Source organism: Setaria italica, chromosome VII (assembly GCF_000263155.2).
Source record: "Setaria italica strain Yugu1 chromosome VII, Setaria_italica_v2.0, whole genome shotgun sequence".
NCBI classification, from domain to species: domain Eukaryota; kingdom Viridiplantae; phylum Streptophyta; class Magnoliopsida; order Poales; family Poaceae; genus Setaria; species Setaria italica.
The window spans coordinates 25685897-25705053 of NC_028456.1; the positions used below are offsets into that span (position 1 = coordinate 25685897).

General features: G+C 47.5%; 4 protein-coding genes across 4 annotated transcripts; 2 read left to right on the forward strand and 2 right to left on the reverse strand.

Moving 5' to 3' along the window:
- The first annotated feature begins 2495 nt into the window (after positions 1-2495).
- Positions 2496-5559, forward strand: LOC101752771 (sphingolipid delta(4)-desaturase DES1-like). The gene is made up of 2 exons (XM_004976264.2): positions 2496-2903; positions 4564-5559. The coding sequence occupies exons 1-2, from the start codon at positions 2748-2750 to the stop codon at positions 5383-5385; spliced, it is 978 nt and encodes a 325-aa protein (XP_004976321.1). The 5' UTR covers positions 2496-2747; the 3' UTR covers positions 5386-5559.
- A 2276-nt stretch (positions 5560-7835) lies between these two features.
- On the reverse strand, positions 7836-11205 carry LOC101754009 (vicilin-like seed storage protein At2g18540). Its single transcript, XM_022828801.1, is given in 9 exon segments — positions 7836-8103; positions 8190-8261; positions 8999-9077; positions 9300-9410; positions 9502-9543; positions 9663-9712; positions 9839-9884; positions 10474-10904; positions 10906-11205. Coding segments are annotated over 9 exon segments (1044 nt in total). The 5' UTR covers positions 11068-11205; the 3' UTR covers positions 7836-8052.
- Positions 11206-11329: 124 nt separating this feature from the next.
- Positions 11330-14532, forward strand: LOC101753588 (syntaxin-81). The gene is made up of 7 exons (XM_004976266.4): positions 11330-11626; positions 11725-11808; positions 11898-12002; positions 12533-12682; positions 13313-13570; positions 13660-13791; positions 14217-14532. Exons 1-7 carry the CDS (start codon positions 11549-11551, stop codon positions 14361-14363), a joined length of 954 nt encoding a protein of 317 aa, XP_004976323.1. The 5' UTR covers positions 11330-11548; the 3' UTR covers positions 14364-14532.
- A 457-nt stretch (positions 14533-14989) lies between these two features.
- LOC101754403 (E3 ubiquitin-protein ligase RMA1H1) lies at positions 14990-18650 on the reverse strand. Its single transcript, XM_004976267.4, has 2 exons — positions 18246-18650; positions 14990-16180 (listed from the first exon to the last, which is right to left on the reverse strand). Exons 1-2 carry the CDS (start codon positions 18628-18630, stop codon positions 15348-15350), a joined length of 1218 nt encoding a protein of 405 aa, XP_004976324.1. The 5' UTR covers positions 18631-18650; the 3' UTR covers positions 14990-15347.
- Positions 18651-19157: the final 507 nt, after the last annotated feature.

Sequence of the window (19157 nt, forward strand, 5' to 3'; positions counted from 1 at the left end):
TTGTTCTTGGAACGGAGTTTCCCCTGCTGGTTGTCGCACGTGGTGGCAAAGCGTGATCACAGAACAACAGAGACCGGGTCTGTGGAACCTTGCACCAAAGGAAATGGGCCCGACACGGGTTAGGGGATCGATGGGGAAGGCCGACACAGGAAGCGACCTCCGGGTGCGCGGATGTCGTGGGGCTAGGTTCACCATGCATGGTTAAAGAACTCGAATCGATTCGTCTGCCTCTCACAGTTTGAGATTACTTGATCGCTATGTCACCTTGAGTAAATAAGGAATCTGATGATGGCAATGTTGTTGTTTTTATCTACACACTTGTTTGGCTCGATGTTTGGTTAGAATAGGTTGCACAACCTAGACTGGTAAGTAAATCTAGAACCGGAGCTAAAACTTGAAAATAGGTTACTTAGTGCTTTTGGCAAAACAAACCCCTCAGCCAAGAAGCCTTGCATGTCTAGTTGGAAGAGTAGTTGACTCCTCCCCGGTTAAGTCTTGTTGAGCTTAGTAGCTCAGCCTTGTTGTGGCTCCTGTTTTTCAGGTGAAGTTGCAGCTCCCGACCCCTCCCTTGTTGGCGCTTGGCGCCCCAGCTTCCGCCAGGCTGGACAGTTGAGTGGGACCTCTCCTCGGACGGCGAGGAGAGGACTCAGTGATGTTCAGGCTGGCCTCGCCCGGACGTCCGACCCCGACGAAGTCTTCCGCTAGCTTTCTCTGTTGATCTTTGTTTGTAAACCCTAATGTTGGATTTTGTAGTGAAACCAAAATGAGTAAAACTTGTCTAAAATCCGTGGACTCGTTGTATTCTCTGTAACCGCTCACCTTCGTGTGGGTTTGCTGAACTCGATCCTGTTTAAGTGGTTAAATCGGATGAAGTCCGACGGCGCTTCGTGTTAGCTCAAGTTAATCAGGAGTGTCGCATGTTAGGCGGCTAAACTCTGATTAATCAAGCTAATCCGAGGTGGTTCCGCCACACTCGCAGGCGGCGGAGCGGCGGTGCGCGATGGCGGTAAACCTCATTGGAACTTGCTCGAAATCGAGCGTCCAGCCTCGGTTTGCAATGGGAACTGGTCTAGGAGGAAGCGGAGCGCACGTCGAACCGATCTACAGTGTTGTCGTGGTGGATTGTGCGGCAGCAGCGACGTGCGGTGCGGCAGTGAGGATGGGGACTCCGGCGAGCTCGTTTGCACGAAGGGAGATACGGGGAGGCACGAGGACTTCATGGCAGCCTCCTCACCTCCTTGCGGTTCTTCGGGTGAAGACCATGGCGATGGAAGAGCGACGGCGGCGGCAAGCGTGTGCGGTGCTCGGGCTCGGGTAGAGGCGGCGCTGGAGAGCTCGAGGGCGCGGCTTAGGGTTTGGTGAGGCCAAAGGGTGACAGCGGCTACTTATATAGCCCGGGGAGGTGGACCTAGGCGTGCGGGCCCAAGGTGCGGGGCGGCTCGAACTCGGGTCGGAGTCCGGCATGGAGACGGCGGGAGATAGGGGATCATGAGCGGGCCCCGGGTGTCAGCGGTGGAAGCGGAGGAGCGCGGGCGCAGTGCGGGAGCGGGCCGACACGAGAGCTAGGTTGAGGCGCTGGGCTGCTGCGCTGCTGGGCCGAAAGAGAAAGAAGCGGGCTGAAAGAAAGAAACAGGGTGAAAGGAAGAGAAGGGAGGGAAGGAAAAGAAAGAGCTTTCCTATTGTTTGAAAAGATTCAATCAAATGAATTCAAACACAAATTTAATTTCAAGCAACCAAAAATAATGTACTAGCATGAATGAACTCCTATAATTTATTAATTTATTTTGAAAAAAATTAAATGTCTAAGAAAATTTAAATGCAAGACATATGCAACTAAATTCTAACAAATTTTATTAAATTGCAAAAGTTGAAAATTAGGGTGTTACATTGGTAGGGCTCCTTTGGCAGGCGAGCTGCTGAGCGAGCAACCGGTAAGGTCAGGAACTCAGGGCTTCTTTGGCAGGGCTCCTCGCGAGGGGCTCCTCGTGCGGAGTCGGAGCCGGAGCCGCGGAGCCACTTTTTTGGGCTCCTCCATGCAGGCCTAAAACGGCTCCGGCTCCTCCCAAATGTGCCAAAAAATGACTCCGCGGTCAATGCCGTTTGGTGCGGCTCCGGCTCCTCCGTACTTCGGTAAGCGCACGGAGTCGGAGCCGGAGCTCTGCCAAACTGTCCCTCAGTACGGCTGTATACCGGTGCATCTCTGCTTTCCAAGGGCGATTCTCTGCTCAATCTCATCATTTTGTTTAAACGTTGCTGCTGCTTCGGAGATGCTTATCAATTCGGCCCACAAGGCCCATAGATGGTACGATTTTGTTTTGTTCCTGGGCCTCAGATAACCCAATTGTTACCACCTCTGTTTTCAGGCCCAAACCACCACCCATGACATGTTATTGCTTCAATGACATGTTGACCCCACCATAATGCCAGCTCAACATCAACCGCGACCCGCGTCACGTTCTCTTGCAGCCAGGGGCACGTTCATGCTCGTCGTCACCCCCGGGATTCCCTGAAATAGACAAATCTCTCCCACCCCCTCCGCCGCTGCACGCCTCCCACCCATAGACGGGACGGGAGATACTTCCATCAGCAAAGATAGCACACAGGATTCGCGCCGCCCGTGGGAAAAGGAGGCGACGAATCCAATCCACCCACCCGCATTCGGCCGCCACCCCGTGCCATTGCCGCTGCTGCGCCCGCGAACCGCCGCCATTCGCGGGGCCAGAGGGAGAGAGGGAGGGGAGGGAGCAATGGGCGCGGGGATGGAGGCGGACGAAGGGGTGATGGCAACGGACTTCTTCTGGTCGTACACGGACGAGCCGCACGCGTCGCGCCGCCGGGAGATCCTGGCCAAGTACCCGCAGATCAAGGAGCTCTTCGGCCCGGATCCGTGGGCCTTCCTCAAGGTGCCGTGATCTGCCTCTTTTCTTCGCTCTGCTCTACGCGTCTGCTCTCTCTTTCCTGTGTGCTTTTGTGCTTGCAATGGGGAATTGGGGATTGAGCTTGCCGGAAAGTACAATTCATGCTGTTTTCTCTTCCTACGATGCTGGGCGTTTGCGATGATGTGCAAGTTGGGTAGCTTTAAAGCCGAGATCTCTAATTGCCGTACCCGAATTCCGGATCAGTATACGGTTTTATACTGTTTTTGGTGGATTACTTTGGCATTGTTTAGCTTCTAGTGCTTACGTTGCTGGAGTTATTCTCAGGAATCTCCGCATGACAAAGCGACTGCAGTTATACTTGTTTGGAGTTTCCCATTTTCTTTTATTAATTGCTTGTTTCGGAACAGTTAACTACTTAGCTTGTTGCCCTTGTCTTCAACCTGCAAATGTGATGCGCTTGGAAACTGTTAAGCTTGGGATTTATGGTGCAAAACGGATAAACTAGTAATTAAGCAATACATTTAAAGCAGAAGCTTCTTCCATTGAGTTGTCTTATACAGCCATAACGAGCCTAATAGAATTTATTTAGGCGCCAACCTTTCTTGTTGGCCCTGGATCAGTTCCACACTTCGAACAGTAACTTTCATGCCTGAAATGGTAGTTGCTTCTTCCGATTGGCTACCGGGCCCTTCCTTTCAAGTTTCAAGGCATGGAATAAACCTATGCTGTTATTTCAAGATTATGATATTAGAGAACCGACTAACAAATGATAAAGATCCATTCTGTCAAACTCCTCCTTTTTACTCTAACCTCTGATTATCTATAGTTCTACACTTTCACTCCAATTGCCTCTTCCTTTTTACTTATTTGAATGTGGGCGCTGAAAGGAAATTGAGTAAGTATCATATTTTTGGAAAGCCCTAACTACTTTTTCCTTGAGGGATAAGCCCCCAACTACTTTGCCCATCGATATATCTAGCTGCTAAGCCTGCTTCACCTTCTGTTTTGCATGACCAATTTGGGATGTTACTTCTAGTAAATCAACCCTAAGATGCAAACATATCTTTGGTGCTGTCTCATGGTGACACTTTGGCAACAACCATAGGAAACATTTGAGAAAAGTAGAATTCTTTTCTTTTTTCTGTACATACGGTCATTTGCAAGAAATACAAATCCACTCACACACATCTTTGCTAATACTTGAACATGAGAAAATTCTCAGATGATCTATATCTATAGATTTCAGTAAAATCTGAATTTGTAACCACACAGACACAAACTCACTAAGTTACTATATCCTTCACTGTTGCTCTGCAGCTGTTTGGTTTTCCACGTTCTGTCTCCTTGCTAGTAAGAAATTTCGGATTCACATGCAAAAGTAGTGTCCATATATCCCTTTCACCAACAGCTGTTGCGCTGGCCATTGAACTTTGGCGAGGGCAGCTAGCAACTTCAAACAGCCACAATCTCATGACCCTTGTTTTGAAAAATCAGGGGACTTGCCATCCTGTCCATAAGCTGTATTTTGTTGTGCCGGAAGTTCGTGTGTACCTGTATGACACAGTATGGTCCTAACTGTCAATGGCATTCGATTTACTATAAGATATTACTGCAACAAGTAGCCCTTTTTTCATTGAGTTTTACATGTAATGTTTTCTGATGGCAATATCAACTTTATCTGCAGATTGCTGTGGTCGTTTCACTTCAGCTGTGGACTGCCACATTCCTCCGAGATGCCAGCTGGTTGAAGCTTCTGACAGTCGCCTACTTCTTCGGCTCCTTTCTAAACCACAACCTGTTCCTTGCAATCCATGAACTGAGCCACAACCTCGCCTTCACAACCCCATCCCTGAATCGCTGGCTAGGCATCTTTGCAAACCTCCCCATCGGAGTCCCCATGTCCATAACATTCCAAAAGTACCACCTGGAGCACCACCGGTTCCAAGGCGTGGATGGCATCGACATGGACGTCCCCAGCCAAGCCGAGGCGCACGCTGTGAGGAACGCCGTCAGCAAATCCGTTTGGGTGGTGCTCCAGCTCTTCTTCTACGCGCTGAGGCCGCTCTTCCTGAAGCCGAAGCCCCCAGGGCTGTGGGAGTTCACCAACCTCGCCATCCAGGTCGCGCTCGACGCCGGCCTGGTCTACCTCTACGGCTGGAAGTCGCTGGCGTACCTGATCCTCTCGACGTTCGTCGGCGGCGGCATGCACCCCATGGCGGGCCACTTCATCTCGGAGCACTACGTCTTCAGCCCCGACCAGGAGACCTACTCGTACTACGGGCCCCTGAACCTGATGACATGGCACGTGGGGTACCACAACGAGCACCACGACTTCCCGAGGATCCCCGGCACCAGGCTGCACAAGGTGAAGGAGATCGCGCCCGAGTACTACGACAGCCTCAGGTCGTACAGGTCGTGGAGCCAGGTGATCTACATGTACATCATGGACCAGACGGTGGGGCCGTTCAGCCGGATGAAGAGGAAGGCGCCCAAGAAAGACTCGTAGTTGTTTGGCCTCCTGCACCCTGTGGGTGGAGTTTTTGCCATGTATGAACTCTAGCAGAGATGTGTTTCTGTTTGTGTAAAACCTGTCGATTCGTTGGAACTGTGCTACGACAAGTTTTGCAACTAATTTTCACGCTCCCCACGTAGTATCAAACAAATCTCAAATCTGATTGCTTTTCGATTGTGTGTCACTTGATGCATGTTGAAATTAGATGATCCGTCGCGTGTTCCTTTCCCTCTCGCCCTCCCAATGATCGTGGCCGCTCTGGGAGGCTTCGGAGCGCGAGACGCCGAAGCCTGCCCGTGGCGTACAACGGCGGCGTCGCCTCGTGACCACGCCCGATCCATCAGCGAGGGATCTCCGGGCGCCGAGCGCAGAAACCGGTCGAGCCACGAGGGCGACGACGAATCAATCAAGTCGTTGCGCCGGCCAACGAGGCCACGACGCCGAGCGCCCCCTGGCACAGAACAATTGCCAGCGGAGTAGCGGACGACACGCGAGCGAACAAACCAACCCTCTCCGGGCGCGCTCGGTGATCTGCTCCCCGCCACCTTCTTCTGGTGGTGGCGGCGGCTGCGGGCCGTGACCGGCGGCGCGGTTTCGTGCGGAACCAGCAAGCCCAGAAGCACGCAGTAACGACACACGAGTCCACCCCAGCGACAAGGAAACTCGATGGTTCTCGATAGCTCCCTCCTTTTGCCAGTGTGTTCTTTGCAGAATGGATTCGTTACCAAGACTGGAACCTAACCGCACGGACCACCAGATCCGCCGAAAGTCTCACAGAACCGGCCGGTGTACGCGCTTCCTTCAGTCTCACCAAAAGAAGCATCGGCAGCGAACGTCTGGCTTTTTCGTCGCACAACAAGAACCTTTTCTATCTCCTACTACTAACAGAACATGGAAACGACACAATCGGCACAGATTGACAAATGGGCCCATAAACTCCCTGCATGAATCGGACCCACATGTCAGTCGGGTTCAGTTTAGCACCTCATCAGAAGCGATTGACGAGGAGATACTTTGGTTCAAAACTTCAACCGCCGCTCACGACCGTCCCTTGAACGCCGACGCGGCGGAACAACTCATTTTCAAAGCTTTACAGATCAGCTCCGAGGTCGCGTCCACACCACACCACACCGCGCCGCGGCTACTTTTTTTTTTATATATATCCCTCCTCCCCTCCAGACGCACGACAAAGTCGGCAACCGCCGCCGCCTCACATTTTTTCTTCCTTCCTCCAACCACGAGAGCACCGGCGGCAGCGGATTCCTCCCGACCGAGAAGAGGAAGAAGAAGATGGGCGGGTTCGATCTGCAGGTGAAGGAGCGGACCAAGGAGCTGAAGCACCTCAAGGCCGCGGCGATGAGGGGCATCAAGGCGGCCGGCGAGTCGTGCAAGAAGGCGTGGAGCAAAGTCAGGAGCAGCATCAGGCGCTAGGGCGTCGAGTTCGCGAGGCCATCCCCATGGATGAACTCTAGTGTGGTTTTTCTGAGTTTTGAATGTGGTTTTGGTCTTGTTGGATCTATTTATTTGAGCGACTTGATGTGAAAATAGTCTGTGGCTCTGTGCGTAACTGCGTATGGCTCGTATTTATCTTTTGTTCGCCCCTTGTGTGTGATTTTCTTCATGCTCTTCTTGCGGTGGCGAACTTTGCAGATAGCGATAGATCTATTGCCGCCGATGGATTCTCTGTTCATCTCGCACTGAGAAGTATGCGTATGCGGAGAATTTCAACGTCTTCAAACAAGCCATAGCCACCGTAGGTGTCGATGATCCGCAACACCTGATCATCATGGAACCTTCCTTCTCCCACCACCACTATCGAGGCTCCGAAATCACGATGTGCATCTATCTCAGAGAAATCAAAGCAGTTAGCACCAGTTATTAGTCGTTAGCCTGCTTTTGACTGGCAGCGCTGAAACAAACCGGAAGATCTGCCACGAATGATCGCATACAAACTTAGGGAGAGCTGAGAGCAGGAAGGACTATAAATAATGCTTCGAACCCAGGTTTCAAGCTGCAAAGGGCTTAAGCCTGCTGTATCACCGCGAGAACTCGTGGACTGTTAGACGTAAAGGTATTTCTCCCACTTTTACAGAGCCCGTTGGTGAAAAATACTCCTCCAACACAAAGCCTCTCCAGCCGCAACAAGGGACAATCAATCGAGTTAGCTTATTTTAGAAAGCTTTTCAAGGTGCTACGGGAAAGCTCTCTTTTGGCCACTGAGTAGGAGCAGGTATTCAAACAACTTTACAGAAAACGAATCGTTTGCCTGACGATTCAAAGAAAGAAATTGGCAGTCCGGACGGATCCTAATTCATGCTGACATCTGGTGCCGTTTACGCAGGCTGCTCGTGCTGAACGACAAGGCTCAAGCGTACCGGATACCCAGGTCCAAGAATAACGCAAAAGAAGAGAGCACACAGCATGTGAAGAACGACGAGGGTAGCTTGCAAGAGCATGTGAGACAACCTATAACAAACATTTAAAATCCAGCACGCAGGGTAGAGCATGTGAAAACTGAGAGTAGCTGGAATTCAAAATTCTGCTGATACAATTAGCTACATAAAAAACTTGGTAACAAACAGCAGTTCAATATGCTAGGCATGCTCTTCCTACAGGTCCATGAGGAATAACTGCAGGGAATTAGGCTCTGCACAGGGCCGACTACTGCAAAGGAGCATCAGGATCCAATCTTTTTTGGATTGCAGCTGCAGCCTGATAACGAAAAAGATTTGCTAAGCTATAGGAGTATCTGTTAACCCATTAGATCAGGCTTGCAAGTTGAGAAAGAAAGAACATACCTGAAAATTGCCCAGCCTGTACTGATAGTTCATTTCCTCGCGTAGACGGGCCTGCTCCTTCATGTCTTGAGCCTAAGAGCGAGTAAAACACAAGATAAACACAGGCTAATTCGCTTTCAGTTACTATGTCCTAGTACTACTGTAATGTTTCCACATCAATATCCTTATCAGAAAAATAATCTAGAGATAGATAAATACATTATTTACTAGAACATGTATTAGTATTATAACACATGGATTGAATAAGAAGAGAAAAATAAACTCATGCCACCTTGGAATCAAGTATTAAACAATAAGGTCCAAAACAGTACTTGACGCTAAATTCATTTCAGGTAAGGAATGGACATAACTAGGTGACTAGGATACAATGAAAGATCTTAAAAGGTAGTACATTTGTACACAATGGACAGGGATGCCTGTGCAATCAAACTTGGTGGTTGGACACAAGTATAGATGTCAACTACAAAGTCTTCGTATACTAATTCAGAGAAAGCGCTGTTATGTGCTGACATTTTATTTGATCTAATTCAGAGAAAGCGCTGTTATGTGCTGACATTTTATTTGATCGCTTCGGTCACATAGTGCATTCTCAGTCCATTGCACATTACTTATAAATAACTATTCTCTTTGGGGGGCTTGGGCATTACACATGACACTACAGTAACTGTTTGTAGACCGTATCGACTTAATGCTGGATCATGGTTTTAAACTAATAGCAAAACCTTCATGAGCATTGTAGTATTTAATTGATGTTTCAAGGATAAATTCATAAATCGAGACAGACAAAAGAAACGCAAAATTAATCTAACCAGTCCAGCTTGCATAGAGCGTTTTAAAGCTTCCACTTCTTCCTCCTTTCGTCGTTCACGTTCCTTCAACAATTCTAATCTGCATGATTAAAAAAAGTTAAAAAAAGGAACTGCTCAACGCATAATAGACTCCAAATCGAATTAAATACAAGTGTTTTTAAATATTCCCATCATAGAACATGCAAAAATGTTTGTGTAAAGATAACAGCAAACAGAATGATAATTGTTGCACCATGTTTTTTTAAAAATTACATGGATAATATTGTAGAAAAAACAACAAAACAAATTCACGTTTGCACACCTTCGCTGTTCCTCATCATTAAATATTGTACGTTCTGTCACTGAGGTCTTTAAACCCTTCTTTGTCTCTTTCTCCATTGCTTTGCGATGATAAGCATCTAAATTATAATATCTGAAAGATAACAGAAATAGATAAATGTTAGATCCCTATTCTGAACTCGCCATCTAATTCAAAGTTATACATAGAAGACAAAATCCATTACTTTTTCGATGGGAAAGTGGCTGTGTTGTGATCCTCCATGAACCTGAGATGCAGACACCATATGTTAAACACCCTTGGAAAATCAAGGATACAGTAGGAAATATAGTACATCAGAGGGTCATGTAATTATTCAAGTGACTTCAAAACAGTAGAGTAACTTACGCCTTGAACATTTGCTTCTCTTCCCAGTTTGACAATGCTTCCAAATTAACCTGTGGCCACATTAAAAAGAAAACTAAATTGAACAACTGGATTACTTTGGTTTTAGATTTTAACATAGACCTCCATCCATGCCTCACTGTGTGTATTAACATGTACAAAACGAAAAAGAAATATACCTGCTTGACTTCTGATAACCATGCAGTGAACTCTGGTCGCTTGCTCCTACAAAACACGTTGCACAATTAATTTATAGAAATGTGGTAGAAATAATTTGGTATTTCATATGTAATTATTTACAGCCTGCTCGGTACAGAGGCTACGGCTGCGCTGCAGCTGCAACAGCTGATACAGCAACTGACTGCTGCTATTTGAGCCTGCAGCCGCTCAATAAGCTGCAGCGAGCATAGATACAACATGGTGTTGAAATGTTGGATTAAGCAAGCAAAGTCCCATATAACATATAGCACTGAATAGTAGTATAGAACTGTTTATAAGTAAATTGGATATGTGGATGTAGAAACATTTCTAAAAATTTTCTACGCTTAGTGTCCCTATGAACTTTGAAAGGTGAACTCGCAAAATCTGCATGAAATCTAAGTAGAATAGGAGCTTCATAAACTCTAAAGATACTAACGAGCATTCCAGTAATGTTGAATTATATCTCATCTTCACTTTTAGTAAAGGGAGACAACATTTGTATATTTCACATTGAATTATACAGTGCCACACGAACAACAAAGTACAACTGAAAATTTTGATGCAAATTCATAGCTTAATATGCCAAACCCTGAGTTTCAAATGAAGCACTCACCACATGTCGACCTCACGGATGATACCATACTTCCCCCACGAGTTGGTCACGGCGCCCTTCTTCCCCAAATCCTTCTTCTCCTCCTTCCTCCTCTTCTTCTTCTCCTTCCTCCTCCTCTCCCTCTCCTTTTCCTTCTCCTTCCTCTTCCGCCTCTCCTTCTCCTTCCTCCTCCGCCTCCTCTCCTCCTCCTCCCTCTCCTTCCTCCTCTTCCGCCGCTGCCTCCGCCTCTCCTCCTCCGAATCCAAGTCCGACTCGCTCTCTGACTCCGCGCTGGACCTCGAGTACGATGACTCGGACTCCGACTCCGAAGACGAGCCGGAGCTCTCGCTGCGGCTCCGGCTCCGACGCCGGCGCCGCCTCTCCTTCTCCTTCCTTCGCCGCTTCCGCCGCTCGCCTGAGTCCTCACCGGAGCTCTCACTCCCCTCCTCCTCCATCCTCCTCCCGACGCTTCGACTTGCCGCGGTGGCCCCGGTCCCGACTCCCCTTCGAGCGCTCGTCCCTGTCGGCTTCTACCGACTTGCTGCCGCTGCGGGCCTCCTCCTCCTCCTCCTCGCCTCGACCATCACGGGGCGAGCCGTTCTGGTCCTTCGCCATGGCGTCGCGTGACTAGGGTTTCGCGCCTCGCGGATGCGAGAAGGGAGGTGGCGAGGGCGAGACAGATCGGCTCGCGAGAGAACCGCGAGCGGTGGCGGCCGGGGACTGGGCGGGCGGGGAGAGAGAGGACGAAGTGGCTTGGTGCCTTGGCCCTTGGTGGCGTACGCCTATTTTCCCCGTGTTCACTGACAGGTAGGTCCGTCTTTATCAAACAGTTTTGTGGCCCCACAATTCGGTCTCTGATACCTCTGACTTCTGTACACGCCTCCAACTTCGCGACCCGTCTCCCTCTCGCGCTCGCGCCCACCTCGCCGCCCGATCCGACGCGCCGACGCCGCCCGCCGCCGATCCAGTGCGACGCAGTCGGCGCTTCCTGCCGCCCGCTGCGCTTGCATCGTGCGAGCGGCGCATCTCGCAGGCTCACAAGCACCCGTGGATCTGACCGGAGGAGGCCGCGGCTGCTGCTGCTGCTGCCTCGGCGATGTCGAGGGTTCGGGACAGAACGGAGGATTTCAAAGAGGCCGTCCGCGTCGCCGCGCTCTCCCATGGCTACACGGAGGTAAGCTCCAGCCCAGCCTCACCAGCCCCTTCCCCTCAGCGTACGGACGAAAGCCGAATGATCCCCAATTCGTCTCGCTCCGTTGTGTTGCTGTGCAGGCCCAGCTGGCCGCGCTCACGTCGTCTTTCATCATCCGGAAGCCGTCCCCCAAGTCGCCATTCACTAATGCCGCGATCAAGACGGTAGGAGTCTGTGGTGAATGTGTTCATGTGTTGTGGTGTGGTGAGGCAGGTTTCGTCAGTGATTGATGATGGGTTGTGTCGAATTGCAGCTTGAGAGTATCAGGGAACTGGAGAGGTTCATAGTGAAGCACAGAAGAGACTATGTGGACCTGCATCGCACCACGGAGCAAGAGAGGGACAACATCGAACATGAAGTAAGTTTCACGCTGTCTGCGGTTGTTTGTTTTGATTTGCCATTGCTTCTCATATGATGATGCAGGTAAGAAACCTAAAATGTCTCTGTTACTCGGCAACCTGTATGCTTAATGACCGCAAGTCATTTCTTGTGTTCATAAAAAACTTCAGCTAGTGGGTTGTTTGACATTATTACAAAAGATACATGTTGCTGTACGGTACAATAGTTTGCCAAATATTATTTTCATAATTGTGCAAATCCAGTCTCGGACTAAGTTTATTGAAGACCATGGCCGTAAAAATTGTTGAACAGCATACATAGATATGGCAGTGATTCATCCTCTTTGATGCTCGCACATTCAGGTTAGGTAGATTGTTCAGCTTTCTCTTCATTCTATTAAACTATGTTTGGACATAGTGATGGGCATTCCTCGTATATGCACCATCCTATATTCCTTTTGGTCCACAATGTATTGATTCATGTAATATTAGGCTGTTGCTTTCTGTTTTTCAATTTAGTACCTATGTTTAATTACTAAATGTACATTAGGTTGGTGTTTTTGTAAAAGCATGCAAGGAACAGATTGATATCCTAAAGAACAGGATCCATGAAGAAGAGAAAAATGGAGGTGCAAAGACATGGCTTGGCACTAGGGATGAGAGTTCCCGTTTGGACTTGATAGCTCATCAGCATGGTGTGGTATGGTTGTTTTCATCACCATTGGTGTTATATAAGCTTTGGATGTTCTGCTGCATTAATTTGTTTTTTGAGGGTATGATAAAGAAATAGGTAGCAGAAGAATATGTTTTTGGGCAGCATTTGTGATCTGAATGTGTTCAGGAGAATTAGACCAAGTAATTCCTTAGGGATTACTTGTGACGCTTTTGATGAGCAAAGATGTTCTTTCATTAGAACCAGCTTGCTTAATAGATTAAATCATCCTGTTGAGGATTGATTGTTTCCACATTTCCTTTCCAAATATTTAAGTTGGTTGTATATTCTATGAGTTGGTGGCAGGATATCAAACCTCCATCATTAGATATCATTTGGTAGAACAAAAAAGATTATGCTGCTTGATTTGTAGAGGACAGCCAGTTGAAACAAGTGAATTTGAATAATATCTAGTTCAAGTTTCTTGTTCAGAGCTGCATAAGTGCATCATTCAGGCAAACACATTGGTGTGTTTTTCTTTATTATTTTTTCTATATCCAAATTGTAAGTAGCAGTCAAGCATCAGTTTCTGAACTACCCTGTTTGGCAGTAGTTTAGGGATTTTATGTCCATCTACACTCTACAGCAAACTGATCGTGTTGTCTACAATTTTACCAGGTTCTAATTTTGAGTGAGCGTCTCCACTCGGTAACTGCACAGTTTGATCGTCTTCGGTCCATGCGTTTTCAAGACGCTATTAATAGAGCAATGCCTAGGAAGAAAATTCAGAAGAAACCAGAAATCAAACCTGCTGAACCATCCAAGTCTAATCTTGTTCTAAAATCTGATGTATCAAAGATTGGGGATCAGGAAGTATCTACTGCACCCATGAGGGTTCAAGAACAACTATTGGATGATGAAACAAGAGCTCTCCAGGTAATATGGTATACAAATTATGTACAAGTGAAAAACTTGTCTATTTTACTTAAAACTACCATGCATTTACATCCTAAAACTCTTCTCAGGTGGAGTTGACAAGCCTTCTTGATGCTGTCCAAGAAACTGAGACAAAGATGATGGAAATGTCAGCACTTAATCATCTTATGTCAACGCATGTTCTACAACAAGCTCAACAAATTCAGTATTTATATGACCAGGTAGAAGATTTTAATAAGCTTGTTCTACCAGTTTATATGCAGTACATGCTGAACTTGTGCTTTCATATTTGTACATATAGAATGTCAGAATCTACCCAAAAAATGGATAATTCACACATGAAGCGAGTCCACGAAAGAGCTTCTTAACAGTGTCTAGAATTAAATCATTTGTCTCCATCCACTGGACTATTAAGGATCTGTGAAGTTTGTGCTCCCGTGTTTAGAGTACCATCCCTAGGTACGTTGCTGTAAGACATATACTTGATGACCGATCAACTGTTAAGTGTGATTTAGTGGACTAGTTTGTGTGTGTCCACAGGTTCCGATTTTTCCTTTAACTGGAAGAACCCATAACTCAGATAAGCACTATATGAAACCTGATTGTTATCTGTATACCATCATAGAACATCTTTGCATTATTTCAGGCTGTTGAAGCTACGAATAATGTGGAGCGCGGGAACAAGGAGCTATCCCAGGCAATCCAGCGCAACAGCAGCAGTAGAACCTTTCTCCTCCTCTTCTTCTTTGTTCTCACTTTCTCTGTTCTTTTTCTTGACTGGTACAACAACTGAATTAGCACATGAAGACATTGTAATTGTTTTGTTCATGCGAAATGATCACATTACCAAAAACCATCTGCCTCTCTAAAGTCTAAACTGACCTTTTAGCCACTCTGTATTACTTCCCAACCGTATTGTTCACTGTGCTCTCTATCTGAATTTGCTGGGATTTTTAGTTTCATTTTAAGTGTGCAAATGTACTAAAGATGTGGGCACTGTACTGGGTCTGTGTAAATTTGGTCGGGTACATGAACGAGACGTAAAGATGCCGTTTGGAGCTTTCAATCACTTGTAGATAGGCAAGTTCCGACGTCTGTCTGCAGAATGTATTAGCATAACTTGGCCATCCATTTCTTACTAATCAGACCATTACCGGAATCTCAACAGCGTGGGCGTGCAGCGTACCTTAAAAGTAATCAAGCACTGTCTCCATGGCTCTTCCTGTTAGCTTTGAAGCAAACTATAATTGCTTCGATCACAGCCTCACACAGAACAAAGGTGCATCTGATTGTGAAATTGCAATGTCCTCAGATGCATGATGCATCACACACAACAAAAAATGCATCTGATTGTGAAATTGAAATGTGCATTTTAATATGTATTTTAGAATGGGGAGTAAAGTGGACACAGGACAGACATTGGTAGCCAAACATCATTTTCGATTTATATACAAAATACAAAATCAAAGAGCCCTTTGCAGTGACACCGACCAGTGAACAGCATGATGCTAACTAATCATGCCGATAGGTAAGGTACGGAACTTAACAAGCCGATGGTGACAGGCCGGCCAGGGAAGCAAGAAAAAGGCAACAGCTCCTGACATCAAGAAGTATGCATTCCACCTCCATGTCTGTCATATTACAACTCTATACCAGCATGCTTACGCACATGCTTATCGACACAGACCATTACCCTCTTCACTATACGCATCATCCATTAGTATCCCCCCTCCCACTTTCGATATCTACAGATAGGTGCACAGAACACAGTTTTGTCTCAGAACAAGAGCAAGCACAGCACCACGAACACGAAGAGGAAGAACCAGATCTGGTGCAGGGACCTCTCGATCTCCAGGTGCCGCCTCTGCCTGGGGTTCACGTTCTGTGCAGCGACATGGTAAGGGCTCGTGTAGTACAAGCTTGCAGGCAGCTGGCCACGGAGCACTAACGGGAGCACGGCCTCCGCCATCCCTCCAAGCACCCCTCCAGCAGTTGAGTGGATCAAGCCACGTCCTAGTGGTGCAGGAGGGTAGATGAAGTCGAACCCAGCGGGATTGGGGCGGTAGTGTGCGTGCTGCAATGGCTGATGCAGAGGGTTGGCTTCCATGCTCTGGTGGTGTTGCTGGTCATCGACATTGCTCTGTGCGTTCTGATGCTCAACTGTCTCCCGGTGCACCATGGGACGGCGCGGGATGGCCACACCATTCAGCGATTTCTTCGAGCTCCCTCCACGGCCATATAGTGGCACTAGCGTGTCTGGGGAGAGTGTTGCCTTACATACGGGACACTGCCGCCTTGCTGAACTGCTGTTGTCGCTGGCAGTCGACTCCACCCCTGGGCGCAGCCATTCATAGATACAAGGCCAGCAGTAGAGGTGACCGCAGAGGGTAACCACAGGTTCTGCTGCAAAATCAAGGCAAATGTTGCAGTCAAAGCATCCGCTTCCCATTGTCGTAGGCATGTCCCCGCTGGATTTCTTCACTGCTTCAACATCAGCCACCAAAGGCTGGCTATTGATAGCAGCCATGCAAGGCTGATCCATTCTCCCAGCTTCCATGACAATCAAGATACTTGCTCTTGAAAACTGATTTGGTTCAGTTACTGACACTACTGCAGTAGACAAAAGAAATCAACGGAGGTCAGTAAGAATAAATACGATTGATAAAGCAACACATAAAATGGGCCATAGCTTTGCACAAAATGATGAGGGGTGTTAAAGCATTGGAAACGTTCATAATGTGCAGATACCAACCTAACCATGCGGGAGGACTATAAAAATACAAGCCATAAGATTGGAAGCAACAAAGCAAACCACATGTCAATCTCTAGCTTTTAAGATATGTGCAATTCTGCAGCAGACGCGGAACTAGGTGTACAGACAACAGACATAACAGAGTGTTGCATGTGACAACTGAAGCAAACAATGTAAATCTCCAAAACATGTTAAGAAGCCAGAAACTTTGCCACTTAAGCTAGTTATGCTTGCACTAAAGAATCTATCATCTTTCCTTGCAGCATGAGTCAGTAGTCATGGATTCTCCAATATGTAAGTACCGGGGACTACATCTGCCGCGTTTTGTTTTTGTCCCCTTTGTTATGGTTATCCCTGTGCTACTTTTCTATTCCATTGACATGTTATCCATGAAGATATCTATCAGAAATTAGGAAAGTTATGTCAGCAAGGGAACGAAACTGCTTGCTTTATCTCCAAGGTGTGCAACGGCAAAATATTGACTCCAGGTCTTGGCCCCATGTTCAATGCAAGGGCCATCACTGCCAGCTCAAAATTGCCTTGGGAAGAAAATAGAAAACAATTTTTGTTTTAAAAAGGCACGCCCTGCAGCTTGCAAACGTAGACTTGACAGGGCTGGGGTACTGAGCAGATTGACGCTGATCCTAACAAATTATATATTCAGATAAGGGATGGGGAAGACCAAAAGGGCAGAGTTGAATAAACAAAGGAATGTATGAGATAGGCTAAAGGCATCCGTCCTAATCTCCGATATATGCTTGCGGTGACAAATTGATTTTTTTTTTTGGTGGTTGTGGAGCTTCTTTGAAAGGCTATGTTGTTGTGGAGCTTCTTCCAAAGGAGAATCATTGAAAAACAACAATATGTGGGGGTATTGATGTGGACTGCAACAATGATGGAGTAGCTACAACACTTGGCATATTCTATGGAACCAAACACACTGAAAAGATGATCGCTTAACATATCTAGTTATCAACAAAAATAAGAATAACCCAGTGATAATTGCACCCACTGCATCAGGATCAGGAAACAAAGAATGGCATTCCCAACAGCTTCGTGGAAATTTCTTAATCACTCTGGCCCCATATGTACCACGAATATTATTTTTGTACTAGTAAAGCTTCTGCAAGTCTTTTCTAAGTTAAAACACGCCTTAATTACATTAAGTACCTACAGATGAGGCTCAAAGACATCATCTCCCTACAGTTTTAGTTTGGTTTCGTGGCTCATGACTAGCCTAATAGATACACGCAGTAAGAATCGATATTGAAGATGAAGGGTGTGCCTGACCAGGACAAGCTGTGAAACTCCAGAAATAAACAAGCTTCTAAGTTTGACCGGTATGAGATACCATACTATGGATTTTAAGCGCATTTCCGCGGTAGTTGATCTAATTTAGGCGTCCCAGCAAATCAGGTGCTGTACACACTAAAGCTACAACAGAACCAAGAACAAAGAACCATATTGTTCCCCCTCTCCAATCTATCTATAACACAGAACGATCAACTCATAATGGATACTAGGTCTCAAAAAACAATTACATGGGTACTGAACATACGCACCTTCAAGAGCAATTTCTCCAGGCTCAGGTATCAAACACTATCACCAAGCAAAGTCCCAAATTGACGCTACTTTCCAACCCCAGGAACAAGGGGCGGACCAAACATTTTAGGATAGGCGGCACTCCACCAGCAGCAAACCAATCCCTCCCCAACCACGAATGCCTCTCTCACTTGTCGGAGGAGGGTGGACGGATTGGAGAATCCGTCCTAGAAAGGAAGGTTGGGATTTGATTTCTTGAAATACAAGAAAGGGCGAGACCAGAACAAAACAACTAACTCTCGGAGCAATCCAACAAATCATTATACCAGACAAAACAAAGAGCAATCCGTGCAAGCAAGACAGACAGACAGGATTACTTACCAGCAGAGGAAGAAACCAACCCGAGCTCGGGTGGATCTGCTCTCCACGGGAGTCCAGCACCACCAGCGAGGATAATGATGTTGACGACGAGGACGACGGTGACGCAGGAATTTGACGCGACGCGCCTCGGTGGAAGAGAGGCCTGGGGAGATGGGTTCGGCGGCGCGAGGTCAGGCGAGGACGGGGTTGGTGCGGCGGTGGCGTGAGCCGTGAGCCCGCGGCAGCGCCTCGCGCGACGAACGCGGGAGCGGGGAGGAGGATGCGGCGGCGGCCCGGCGGGCGGCGAGGTCAATTTGGTTGTAATAAGGAGGAGGAGGGAAGGTAGGAGGAGGAGCAGGCAGGGACGATGATGAGAGGAGAAGACCACCAGGTTCAGGAGGAGCATTTCGGGGGAGGTTGCTCCCGTCGGGAGATATATAACGACGAGTGGGGGAATTCGGTGGGGAATAGACGGTGAGGATGGGCTTTTAAAACTGATCGGTCGCCTCCGGGTGATCCGTGCTCCGGAAAGCTAATTAAGCACCCCGTGCGTTGTTGAAAGCATGCCTTATTTTGAGACCATCATAAAGCACGCTGCCCACCTCGCTCGAACACGTCAAGGTATGTTGCGCGAGCTTCGTGGCATCTGGTCACAATTTGGCTACGATGGCATATGAAAGTATCGAAATACCCCTAGCACTAGCAGGCTTATAGCCGTGTGCAGTGTGCTACCGTGTGCTGCTTACATCTCACACCGTCGACGTCACGACATTTTTTTTTTGGCTCCAGTGCACAAAATTGCTCTAGCCATTATGCTATTATTGCGTGCAGCATTCATCTCGCTTTTTTGTTGAGCTTGATCCGTAGGATTAGTTCATGATCCCTTGTGTGCTAATGCCATATCTTACAGAGCCAAACCCTGCGCAGGTCCTG